This window comes from Notolepis coatsorum (assembly GCF_963971535.1).
Source record: "Notolepis coatsorum genome assembly, chromosome: 3".
In the NCBI taxonomy this organism is placed as follows: Eukaryota; Metazoa; Chordata; class Actinopteri; order Aulopiformes; family Paralepididae; genus Notolepis; species Notolepis coatsorum.
The window spans coordinates 61,651,743-61,665,824 of record NC_140167.1 but is presented as its reverse complement, the minus strand read 5'-3'; the positions used below and the strand labels follow the sequence as shown (position 1 = coordinate 61,665,824).

The 14,082-nt window shown below is 42.2% G+C and overlaps 1 protein-coding gene across 3 annotated transcripts in view; it reads right to left on the bottom strand.

The window, feature by feature from the left end:
* Window positions 1–14,082, bottom strand: part of rexo1 (REX1, RNA exonuclease 1 homolog) — a 74,031-nt gene that overhangs the window by 55,507 nt on the left and 4,442 nt on the right. For 2 of the 3 annotated variants that reach the window (XM_084310129.1, XM_084310131.1), the window contains exons 3-6: window positions 10,636–10,737; window positions 8,461–8,683; window positions 5,543–5,700; window positions 4,935–5,072 (exon numbers count right to left, since the gene is read on the bottom strand). In XM_084310129.1, the coding sequence (XP_084166255.1) occupies window positions 4,935–5,072; window positions 5,543–5,700; window positions 8,461–8,683; window positions 10,636–10,737 (621 nt within the window). The remainder of the gene's footprint in view (window positions 1–4,934; window positions 5,073–5,542; window positions 5,701–8,460; window positions 8,684–10,635; window positions 10,738–14,082) is intronic. The other variant, XM_084310130.1, reaches the window with a different exon arrangement.

The window sequence follows — 14,082 nt, the reverse complement described above, 5'->3', positions numbered from 1 at the left end:
AACTTCCTTAGGCGCCTGAGGAAGTAGAGGCGTTGTCGTGCCTTCTTCACAACACTGTCAATGTGTGTGGTCCATGTCAAATCCTCGGATATGTGGGCTCCGAGGTACTTGAAACTGTGCACTCTCTCAACCGGTGCCCCGTCGATGCTGAGGGGGCTGTAGTCCTTAACCCCCGACCTCCTGAAGTCCACAATCATCTCTTTTGTTTTGCTGACGTTCAGGGAGAGGCAGTTCTCCTGACACCACTGTGACAGGTTCTCTACCTCTTCCAGGTAGGCCCTTTCGTCGTTGGCAGAGATCAGGCCCACCACTACTGTGTCATCAGCAAATTTGATGATGGTGTTGTTGTTCCGCTGTGCTACGCAGTCATGTGTGTACAGGGAGTAGAGGAGGGGGCTCAGAACACAGCCCTGGGGGGCCCCTATGTTGAGCGTGATGGATGAGGAGGTGCAGTTGCCTGCTCTTACCACCTGGGGTCTGCCCGTCAGGAAGTCCAAGACCCACTGGCAGAGGTCATAGTTCAAGCCCAGGTCCCTGAGCTTGGCTATGAGTTTGGAGGGGACTATGGTATTGAATGCTGAGCTGTAGTCGATGAACAGCATTCTCACATAGTTCCCCTGCCTCTTGTCCAGGTGTGATGCTGCTGTGTGCAGCACATGGGCTATGGCGTCCTCCGTGGACCTGTTGGGGCGATATGCAAATTGCAGAGGGTCCAGGTTGATGGGGAGGGAGGAACAGATGTAGCCCTTCACTAGCTTCTCAAAGCACTTCATGGCTATGGAGGTGAGTGATTCTGGTATCAGATATTGGGTTGATACCAGGCTAAAACAGGGTATGGGGAGAATTTCCCCCAATACTAAAACCTAGTACCAGGTGTCACAGGTCAGAAATAAAAGTAAGATGCCTCGATTGTATGTTGTTTTTGACACATAGAAAGGTGTGTGTGGTGGAGAAAATATTCTCAATATTCTTTCTCCAATGTCTCCAAAATGATGGTTAAAGTCTATACCGTTCAGGTATGCAATATGATAGGGCTGTCGCAATAACTACTTTTGTTGGACGATATATTGTACCAGAAATAATTGTGATGAACGCTAGTTGTCATATTAAGACCATTTTATGACACTGATACAAATATAATATAACGTGAGCATCTCACTTTATTTAGCTGCAACCTAAGTTGGCACTTCAGGGCTCTAGATTGCAAGCAAAACGGTCTTATATGCAACCTATTTTTGGAAAGTGCAGTTTATATTTGGCTTAATGGCACTTGTGCGAGTGGGATGTGAAATGGAATGGTTCATTAAAACTCATTTAAGATTATATTTTTACGTATTTCACTGGTATTGCTTATATTTCTATTAGCTGAGCATTCCTGGCATTTCTGACTACAGCCTGTAATAACACTCTGTGCCTCTCTGACTGGAAGATGCAACTGGTAACGTTGTGTTGTCTAAAAGAAGTTATCCACTTTCGAGGAAACAGCGCAGATCAGAGCTGAAACAGCTCATTCATTGTGAAGACTATTGCAGAATGCCTACTGAACCCATTCAAGCAAGCAAGTGCCAAAATGAAGCCGTCTACAGCTGATTCTTCCTGTTAAGCTGTAGGAATATTTCGCCTAAAGGTACATGCCTAAGTAAATGGAAGATTGCTCCACTTCTACAAGGTCAATTTGCATGTTCTTGGTATCTAGGAACATCTAGGGACCTGGGGGTATGTATTTCCAGTGTCAGAAATATTGTGTCTGTTACTAGGCTGAGTAAATTGTAATGAAGAAAAGGAGAATATAAATTATGATTTATGATTTTTGCATCTTTGATCATGTTAAATCTGCGGGGTACGAGAAAATGCTCACTGAGCTCATTCACCACCTTATTGAGATCATGTGTACAAAAAATCTAAGCAAATGAATAAAGGGAAGATGATTAAACAGAAGGATTTGTAGATTAATGATAATCGATTTTAATTATAAATTCATATTTGACCTTGAACTTGACCTTATTATGGCCAAATCATACATCTATGGGTAGGGAAAATGCTCCTCTTTCCAATGGCAGGGTTGAATCTAGATTTAGTAATTTCCTTGCGGTTTTTACGATAAATCGTATAAAACAGGGGTCAGCAACCTTTTTGACATGGAGTGCCTGTTTGAAATATAGTTGTAACTAGTGTGCCTCAACAATATTCCATGCATGGTAATTTTTTTTCTTCTCATAATCAGGTCTTTTTAATGATAATTTTTACATTATTACATCATTATTGTTATTGTTATTATTAACAATATTATTATGATGGTTGTATCAACCCTAAATCTGAGTTGGGGGGGGGGGGGGGGGGAATGCAATGCAGACAAACAGCTGCATACAGTGCGACCATTTCACTCACATTTGCCCATTCATTTTTGGACACATCACACACCATCGGTGTGTGTACTGTACGTGTGCTGTCATAGCTCCACCTACAGGCCTAATGGAGAACACCAGGATGTAAATGGAGGGTGAATGTGAGGTATATCGTGTAAATAAGTTTTGATTGATTTTACTGTGCATTAATGTTTTCAGTTTTCAATCCATAATAAGTTAACAGAAAAATAAGTACACAACCACATTATTTCAACCTAATAAAACTATGTTTATTGTCATTGTTTTAAGAACACAAGTTGACTTGGTAATACTCACATTTTGAGTTTAAAAAATGGCTTTTAACATGTGCAATGTTCAATGAAATAGAAAAATAAATAATAAAATTTGTTGATTAATCCCACTGGTCACAATGGTGACTATAATAATGTTTTTGTTATAAGGCTCTGCAAATGTTACTGAATGATGTAGCAATGTATTTCCAGCTAAATTGAAATAATAAACAAATAAAGGGTCTCAATTAAATATGTGGTAGTAAAAAGAACCTGTGGGAGGATTTCAATAAGATAAATGCGACAACAGTGCAAAATATTTCACTATAATATTTCAAAGCAAAAAAAAATATATATATATATATATAATTTTCATTTTCATTTTTTTTTTTTTTTTTTTTAATGCTGCCCCCTGTGCCTATGCAAATGCCCCCGCGTGCCTATGCAGGCACGCGTGCCTAGGGTTGCCTACCCCTGGTATAAAACATCGGTAAAAATGAAAATATACACTTTGACTACTGTTTTTGATAGGGTTATGGTCTTTACTCTTGGCTACAATTTTTTTTTTTTTTAAACATTAACCTCTTAACATCCAAGGGCCCACAAACATGTGGACGATTCTTTGCCGACCTCTAGTGGCTCGGGTGTGCATTTCTTTTAATACAATATATAGATAGAATTAAAGCCCTATTTGTTGCCTGTTGATTGCCCTTTCAGGTGACAAAATCCGTTCAGCGGTTCTCGAGTTACATGCCGATATGTGAGGCGTGCCCCAAAGTACGCAAAAGTACACATTACCACCCCCGACTCCCGGGGCTCTAGCTCCGTCAATCATTTGGCGATCTTGAAAATCTTTGCACAGGGTTGTAGCCAATGAGTGTGGCTTTCCAATGATACCCCATGATATGATAATTGGGGATCTAATATCTCTATTGATCGATTTATGATAAAGAAAAGCAGGGTTCCCCTTAACAGGTTAAAAGGCAAAATAAGGGGGGAGAGGAGAGAGGAGGGAGGAGAGAATGATGAGGGAGAGAGACGTGCAGCCACTGAAGAACGTGAATGATGGAGGGAGAGCAGTCCTGGCACACATGAGTTTTACTCCCGAATCCATGAGTCTGATGCGTGACCGAAAACACTGAGCCTCTCCTGACTGCTTTTCAGCACTTAGATGAACATATTAGTGAGAATGAAACAAGTCATCCAGTTGACATACTGGCTCATTCACGTTATTAATGGGCTCAAATGTTTCCACACCAGAACTGTAGAATGCAACTTTGAAACCCATTTATTCTCCTAAACTCTGGAATTATGCAGTCGTTGGGAAAAACAGTCTCCCTCGAGTAATTATGTTATCTACACTTCACCTGGTTCACCGTCTGTCCGCTCTGTGTGTGTGTGTGTGTGTGTGTGTGTGTGTGTGTGTGTGTGTGTGTGTGTGTGTGTGTGTGTGTGTGTGTGTGTGTGTGTGTGAGGCAGCGGCTGTGTGTGTGGAGCAGACAGATTACAGCATGACTGGTTAGACTTATTATGTGTACAGTAAATAAACGTGCATGTAAACACAACGGGCAATATAGAGATCGGCTAAATGATCGAGTTCATGTCCATATATCCTAAGATAAGGTCAATAACTAAATTATCGCAGTACAAGTGTAACGTCTAAAGACGTTTCTGTAAAGGACAACAGTGTCACTTGATGTTTTAGCAAAGATTTTCATAGCTTATGACTGGAGAGAGCACTGGAGCACTGGAGAGAGTGGTGTGAACGGCCGAAATGATCAGTGGATGCAAGCTAGACAGTATATTCACCGAGCGGTGTGTCAGCATTCAGCAAGGCACACAGGATGCTAAAAGACCCCAGCCACCCGAAACACAAACTGTTTGAGCTCGTGCCGTCAACAGATGGATAGACTCTGAATTATCACATGAGCATACACACAAAAGTACCTTAAGTGACTTACACAAGCACACTTATTACACACACACTGCTGCTACTTACACTGTAGAATAATAATTTTTCGCTGTTTAAAAAAAAAATTATACCTTGTATAGTTTGTATAGATATAATATACGTTGTGTATTATGTTTACGAATCTACTACGGTTGAGGAGCCGGGAAAAACAAGCATCTCGTGGTTTTCTGAATGTACATTTAAAAAAGCTGTGACAATAAAATAATCGGAATCTGATGCTGTTACTACACAGTGTGTGTGTGTGTGTGTGTGTGTGTGTGTGTGTGTGTGTGTGTGTGTGTGTGTGTGTGTGTGTGTGTGTGTGTGTGTGTGTGTGTGGTTCCATACCATCTGGAAAGCGACTTCCTCTGACAGGCAGAACTTGATGCACTCGTCTATGAACGTGGTGAGGTAGCGCTGGCGGATGTTAGTGGGAACTTTGGCCCCAAACTCAGTAGGGATGACTGGGCGCTTCATGGAAGTGCTCTGACATGGAGGGGAAAAGGAACATCAATAACGTAAAGAAGAAAAGGATACAGAAAATGAAAAAGATGGTACATGAACTGTAGGATTTTACACACACACACACACACACACGCACGCACACACACACACACGCACACACACGCACACGCCTCCTAGGACAAAAACTGTGGCGGCTAGAGGGTGGGGAGACTTTTGTGGACCAACCAACTGAGTGAGCTATAGAGCTGCTGGTCACAGTTAACATTATGGGAAATGCACGTCTTCTCCAGAGTCAGAGAAGAAGATAAATTCCAATTTCCTGTCTGTGTGTTCAGTAGAAAGCTATCCAGCTGCAAGCTAGCCTAGCTTAGCACAAATGAATGGAAGCGGATTCGGTCCAGCTAGCCGAGCCTTTGGCAAGAAACACCTCTCCCAGAGTTCTAAGTTAGGCTAGTAGTCCATATTCCGTTTGTGTTAAGGTGTTCTGGTACCTTCATGGTGGGTGTGTGCGCCACTCTCCTTTGAGCAATGGTGGAGGTGGTCTTGGACAGGATACCAGCTGAGGTGTGGGCCTTGATAGACAGATGGGCTGTGAGGGTCTTGCTGGGGGCTAACACTCGGCCCACTGCAGGCTTGGCATCCGCAGGACCTACACATGCACACATATAGTTACACATTTGTATGTATATACAGGCTATATAATGCATTATTAGCAGGCGTTTTAGGTCTAAATGGGTTAAACGTTAGATAATAATACAGGATTTGAGGATTACTAAATAACAGTAAAGAAGATAAAAGCTTAGAGGGTGAATTTTAAGGTATACATAACGTAGCACACTGTGTCCGTGCAGTGTTTAGTAATTAAGAGACAGTCCTAACAGTTCTCAAGTTCTCCAGCCGTACTGAAAGAGTGGCCAATACAGGTGTGTGTGGGGGGGGGATTCTACTGCCAGATGATTATTGTGTTATCGAACTTATATATTAGATCACAACTTCATGGCCAAAGTTTAAGAAAAGTTCATGATGCAAAATAAATGGAGAATGACCTACTTAATTAAGGAAAGGAAACTACAGATCGTTATTGCTGTAGGAAAGAAGTCATGAGTCTCCAAGACGACAACTTTTGAGGTCTTTTTTATGGCAACTGCCCTCTGCTCAAATTAACAACCATCTATTTTTTTTATCTATACAATTACTTTTGAAAGCGTTTCCTTGGTCCTAGAATCATGAAACTCGCTCAACGCCAACGGACCTCCGGTTTGCGACGTTCAGGTGAGCAGCCACATGAAAGAGCTCCCGGTCAATGAATATCAAAAAAAGGAAGTAAAACAATTCAAAACTAAATAAAAAGTGAGGATTCAAGAACAAAACAAGGAAGAAACAATGAACACGAGGACAAATGAAAGAAGAACGACCCCAGATGAAGTAAATACACAGATGGAAAAGACTCAACATGAGGCAATGACGCAGCAGGTAGAACAAGCTAGCGGGACGCTGAATGTCAGTGCAGAGATACCCAGATTGGTAGAGAAGCTACAGGCTACAGGCTAACATACAAACTAGCTTACAAGCTAACATAGAGGCTAACCAGGCCACCACGCAGATTGGATTAGAAGCAATGCGGAGCATACAATGTAACATTGAAAAATTCAACGGAGGTGGCAATGAAACGTCGGAGCTATGTAGCAATAAAGAAAATTCTGAAAAAGAAAGGAATCAGGTCCCAACAACGTGCAGGAGGCGACGAGGGACATGGCGCGGAGAGGATGGAAGGTGCCGGGAGGGGAAGGAGAGAGGCTCACGCTGACGCAGGAGGAGAGGGCGCGCAGGTGGCCCAGAACCGAGGAGGACGGAAAGAGGAAACCTGAACTGATTCAAAGCAGATCAACTATGAAGAACGACAAAGGGACACGAGAAAGGGGCATGGAGGAGAAGAGACGTGAAGGGCCACGGTGATCCAAGGAAGGATACAAGACAAAATCAACGTGGAAGAGTACCCAATACAAACACACACACGGGGGACCTGGGGATGAGAATAGATGCAACAGAGGAAAGATAATTGAACAGTTACCCCAAGAAGTATAAGAAAACTATAACACCAGAATCTAGAATAATTAACACTATGATTTACAATACACATACACACACGTTATAGCAACGATTTGATATTTTCAAAAAAGGGACACGCTGATTAGGAAACATATTGGGGAATAATACACGTTGGACTGATATGAAGGAACTACAGGATTACACGTGACACACAATACAAATAAACACGAACATAAGAAAGACAAATTCAGAGCATTGACCGGGAGCTCTGAGGCCGTTCACAGAACAAATGTTGGACTTATATAGTGAGCAGGGGGGAACCGTCACAAGAGGTTTCTTCGCCACTAGGGGGAGCCCTCTCACCAGGAGAGCCACTACTCCTCACCCACCAACAGGGAACAGAGGGATACGATTAGGATCCTTTAACACCTTGGGAGCACCAAATGTTTTTTTTCTTTTTCTTTGAGTTGTGTTAGAATAACAGTTGCTTTAAATGTGCACATTTGTGAAGGACAAAAATTGGACAATAATAGGGACTTAGGAGAATCTCCATTGGGGATAACTCCGTCACTAGGGGGGGGGGGGGGGCTGATTACCCACCAACGGGGGCAAAACCTGGGAAGTGCCAATTATATGGCCTACTTTGTTTTCATTTTTATTTTGTAAGTCATGTCAGAATAGCGTTTGCTATAAATGTATAGTGATATCAGTGACATGGGAGGTACAGAAGTGGGCGGGCTTTGTTCAGTGGGGGGGATGTCGGGGGGAGAGGCCATCGTTCCGGCGGTTCGACCCGGGAGAGGGGGGCTTTGCGTGTTGTGGGGTCGGTATGGGTGGGGTTCCTTGGGGCCCTCGGCCGTCGTGGCCTGGGCGGTCTGGTCGCCGGACCGGGGGGGACACCGGGCTTGGGGTCGGGGGGCCATTGAGGCGTGGTGCTTTGGCCTTCTGCGGGCCTGGGCCTGGGGTTCTCGTACCTCCCCCTCTCTCCTCTATTGAGCCTAGCCCAATTTAATTCAAGGGACCCGTGTCGCTGAGTGCTCGGCCCCGCGTGGGGCAGAAATGGGATGTGGGGGAGTCCTATTTCTCGGGGTGGATGGCGGGAGTCCCTCTTATGGGGGTCTGGGCTGCTGAACGCAGCCATATCATAGAAATTCAAGGGACCCATGTCAGTATATTGTTATGTGATTGATGTCATTGTAAGTATTGTCTAAGTGTTGTATGTCTATAAATGTTAATACAAATTTAAGTTTAAAAAAAAGAAACTCGCTCAACACGGAGAGGACCTGTAAGCATGTAAATCAAGTAAAATAAACACTCAAGTTGAAGGTTTATCGGTGACAGCAGTATCATTCATTCTTACCAGACTTGGAGGAGGAGGAAGCTGGTGTGTTGGGACGGTGTGCTACTCTCTTCCTCTCCCCGGGGAAGATGGGGTTGGAGGTGGAGCCGGGGGAGGTGGAGGCCATCTTGACTGCGGCGGCCAGCTGAGCAGCCTGTTGCTGGGCTATCTGCATGCGCTGGTAGCAGATCTCCTGGGCCGACTGCCTCCTATAGGGCCGCACCACCTGCTTGGAGGCTGACTCCTAACCGGACACATTCAATAAAACACAAGGCTTTGAAGGTGACCCTATACTACGCATTCTTCATCTTTTCCAACCTGGGTGCCAAATTAAATAAGTTAAACTACATCTTACTGAACACGCCAACATTATGGGAAATATGTTTACCGTCTTCTCCAGAGTCAGACAAGAAGATAGAGGGAGATTTCCCCTCTGTGCGTTCAGAAGAAAGCTATGCAGCTGCAAGATAGCCTAGCTAGCTTAGCACAAATTGGATACAGACCAGCTAGCCTAGCTGTTGGCAGGGCTGTACAGTGCGACATATATATCGCACGTGCTACAGCAACAGCGGTCTGTGCGATGAATGGATTTACTTCAGTAGCACTGGTGCGATAGGGATTCGGTTCATATAGATACTCTTATTTTGAAAATCCTGTAGCGGGTCTCATTTCTGCCCATGCGCAGCTCCAGCTATAATAACTAGGCTCTGACAGCTAGCAACGTTCAGGTGCATATGATACTCTTATTTTGAAAAAACTCTGTGACAACTCGACGAGTCATATCCGCCCTATCCGTGCTTCTGCAAGCAGAGCAACGCGTTGGTCGGTTGGTGCGCACTGCTGCGTTAACACAGCAGTGCGCCTACACGTCCCAAAATAAGTCTGTGGTGTTTTTTTTTTCTCGCAACGGGTCAAATGCATCTACATGCTTTGCACCGTCGCCATTCCTTTATGCGCACATCGCCCGAAATTAACGTTTATGTACCATTACATTTACAATCACTACAACGTTAGCAAGCTAACAAGCTAATCCTGATCAGAGGCAGAGGCGCAGAGCCAGCAGACACAGTGTGGACTGGGGAAAGGGAAATGGGGGGGCACTCTCTCCCCTTCCCTGTGTGTGTGCGTGTGTGCGTGCGTTTGGAAAGACGATGAAGTCAGGAGGACTCAGGACAGGAGTATATTATAGTAAACTGAGGATTACTGAGGATGGACAGATAATGTTGATATTCAAATATAAAAAAGGTTCGAGAGGAGTGGAAGTTTGAAGACAGACTAGACTACAATATGATGCAGGGGTGGTGAGTTGAAACAGTGTGTGTGAATGAATGAATGAAAACTTTATTTAACAGATTGCAGAATGGGTACAGTACAGTACGGCTCAATTGTTAAGGGGATGCAGACCAGAGAAAGACGTTTGTCTTGTTTACATCAGGGTCCTCCATTGTGTGTGTCCCAATCGACCCCACTTCTATGTTTCAATAAATTATTTGCATTTAAAACTATTAACACTGACTCATTCCTTCAGTCCACTCAAAATTATGCTAATATTCCTTATGTTGTTTATGATATTAATTGAAAATAGCATATGAGTGTATTATAGTAATAATAACACATGGCGATATACTAAATGACAGCCAAACATGGCACTGCAACTAAATAACACAAATACAATAGGCACATTTGTGACTGTTACAAATATAACACGTTTTATACTTGTGCTACAAGATTTTGGCCTGTGCTACAAAACTATCAACCTCTGTAGCACCAGTGCTATGTGCAAAAAAAGTTTACGTACAGCCCTGCTGTTGGCCAGAAACACCTCTCCTAGAGTTCTAAGCTTGGCTAGTAATCCATATTCCGCTTCCAGTAGTTTGTGTTAAGCCAGGCTAGCTTGCAGGCAGAGGAGCTTTCTACTGAACGCACAGAGAGGAAATTGGTAACCATCTTCTTGTGTGACTTCTTGTACTCTTTCAAATGCACCTAGTACTAATGATGCATTAAGTAATTAGTCAGTAATTGACCTATATCAAACCCCACCCTCTTTTCTTGACCCTCCAATCACAACTGGAGGATCAAGAAAATGAGTCTGAGATGGGTCAATTCATCCAGGAGAAATACAGGGTGGGGGCGGGGCCATCACTGCATGCATTGTTACAGAGGAAGACGAGAACACAATGAAGATGACAAACTCACGCTTCCTTTGGCAGAAAAATGGGAGACCCTCTTCTTCTGGCCGGGGAAAAGGGTGGTTAAAGTGCTCTCTGTGTCTTCCTCCGAATCTGAATCTCTGGGCTGCTGGTGACACGACACACCAACGTTAATCATTAATACAAATAAACTACATTCCATCAATACTGCCAACAACAGCAAAGAAACGTATGCATCCAATAGGAGTCTGACTGAGGGGAACAGCAATGAAACCTATGCATCCAATAGGAGTCTGACTGAGGGGGGCGGCTAGGTGGTGTAGTGGGCAAGGCACTCGCCACCAGTGTGGAGACGCTAGGATTCGCGTGTTCGAATCCAGCTCTCCACATTGTTTTCAGTTTAGCTGGTCGTCCGCAGTAATACACATTGGCCGTATTACGGGGAGGGAAAACTGAAGGGTGGGGATCGAACGTTGTGAACAAGCGACTCCTACAAGTCGGTTGGTGCGCCTGCGCAGTAGAATCAGGAAGTGTCGGGGGCAGCGTGAGCCTCCCACGCGTTACTCCTCGACACTGAGAGATCGAGCTGCGCAGGTGAAAAGATGCGACTGCTGTTACCTCAAGTACCGGAGGGGACTTGTGCTATGTATGACTTAGTCCACATTGCAGCCGGCTTGTGGGAGGCAAGAAACAGCGTTCGTGACAGGGGAGGGTTGAATTGAATGATACGAAATTGGGATGGGAGAAAAATAGAAAAATGGGAGAAAAAGTGGATCAAAAAAAAGGAGTCTGACTGAGGGGAACAGCAATGAAAACTATGCATCCAATAGGAGTCTGACTGAGGGGGAACAGCACAGAAACATACATTATCCAATAGGAGTCTGACTGAGGGGGAACAGCACAGAAACATACATATCCAATAGGAGTCTGACTGAGGGGATGCTAGCAGCACAAGATTCACAACACCCGCCACCTTTCCTACTATTTTATGTAAAGAAATTCAACATGGATGGAGTTAGATTTTAGGCTCACATTTAATCAGTAGCTCAAAGATAAGAACTAAAAATGTAAAACAACATTAAAACCACCATAAAGATTACATACACTGTAGCCTACACATTAGAGGGGGGAGAGAAATGCTCTCCATTCACTTCAAGGTGTCCTTGAGCAAGGCACCCAACCCCTGCTCCAGTGGCCAACAGGAGACTGTAGTTGTACCACCAGGTCCCTTGAAGTTAGAACTGTAGACGGTTTCACTTGGATTCTGTTGCCAGGGAACAGCTTCTGGACCCAAAATGTATTTCCCGTCAACTATTGCATTACTTTGCAAAAGAAGGCAAACAGCGCGCCACAACTTTGTGTGGTTTTGAATGGTGGCGAATTAGAGATGAAAAAAAGTTTGCTCCATTTGCCTTATTCACTTCGTCGCCGTCTTTATATCCGTGGATCGCTGTGAACGCATTTCAGCGAGCTAACGCCTCCTATGTATTTTCAAAACAAAAGCTATGATGGAGAAAAACAATGGGGATTCAGGTGATCTATGATTCCAATCAGGGTTGGTAGGTATACCTAATATGATGCTATACTCAATATGAAGGTATACCCAATATGAAGGTATACCTAATATGAAGCTATACTCAATATGAAGGTATACCCAATAGGTATACCTAATATGAAGCTATACTAAATATGAAGGTATACCCAATATGAAGATATACCGCCATGGATCGGTGTAAAGGTATGGATTTTTACTATACTGTCACCCATGATATATATACTAGGGCTGTCAGTTCATGACGTTAATTAGATTAATTAATTACACAGCAAATTATCACGTTATGAAAATTAACTCAAAATTGATTACAATTTTTTTTTCTTATCTCATTCATTCCATAAGAACGTAGAATACCCATTTACAGACTTTTTTTTTTATATGGTCCTGTTCTTGGTATCTGATTCTAGGGACATCTATGGATCTCAGGTAATGTATTCCCAGTGTCAGAAATACTGTGTCTGTTACTAGGCTTGGGTAAATTGTAATGAACCAAATGAGAATATCAATGACATTTTTTTTTATCCTTGACTGTGAATAACACTATGCATAAATTGACCAGACCTGAAAAATCTAAGCAAATTAATAGATGGAAGATGATTAAACAGAAGGTTTTGTAGATACAGTACTGAATTCTGCCATCCGGACACATGCAATTTGAAATATGATTATAGAATATCAGGCATAAAATGGTTATGCAATTAAAATGCGAATCCTGTAATTAATTAGATTAATTTTTTTTATCGCCTGACAGCACTAATATATACATATTGTAAAAATAATTATATATATATATATACACACACATACACACACGTATATAAATATACATGTATAAATAATATATTTGAACATCACTTGCAGTTGAAAAAAAGGTAATAAATGGTAATATTACAATATTGTGACTAGTATGGTGATAATGCAGTATCGTGGGGCCTCTTGTGTTTTTCTGAGCCAAACCAAGCTATGTAGTATATAGATATATAGGCCTTATACTTATATAGTATGTATTAGAGCTCTGTAGTATCATGAATACATTTCAACCCATTTGAAATAATAGAAAATTGAATGCTCAAAATCTAAATTTGTATCAAATCTGTGTATTGTTACACCCCTAAGTAAGGATGTCCTGATCGGTATCAGGTATATTAAGCCCAATCAAATTCAGATCCTTTTTTGTAAAAAAAACATTTTTCTTTAAGCAGAACTATTAAATTACCAAGCATATCTTTATTGAAATGGTCTTACTAACATTATTATACTTGAAGTGTGCTCTGTGCTGCTATATTATCTAGGAACTAGGGCTGGGCGATTAATCGATTATTTCGAATTAATGATCTAGGACGATTTTGAAAAATTAAAATCGACTTTCAAAAAAAAATATATATATATATATATTTTTTTTTAGATTCACCTTTTATTTAACAAAAAGTGATGTTTGGTGAAAGTTAGATTTGCACTTTATGAATCCCAATAGGGCAATTCATTCTTGTTTGATGATCAAGAGGCACATTTTATTTGTTTTAAGTGAAGTTTGGTGAAAAAGCAATTATTGCACTATTAATCCCAATAGGGACATTCATCTTTGTTTGATCAAGAGTAGGGATGCACCGAATGGGAAATTCTTGGCCGAAACCGATACCGAAAATAGAAAACAGTTGGCCGAAAACCGAAAGGCCGAAAATGATTCATAGAATAGAATTTTTTTTTTTACCAATGTTGTGGAACATTATGATTATGGAAAAATATATGATTATGGCAAAACTTAACTTAAATAATAAATAATCACTATTATGGGTCCATAAAACATTTATTCAGCACTTCTGAATGCATACTTCCATCTTCCATCAATGCATTAATTCCATCTTTTCTCTGGCTGCGCAGCGGACATCTGTGCTCTACCGAGCGCACCTTTCTAGTCCCCAGCTAAATGTGCTCGCT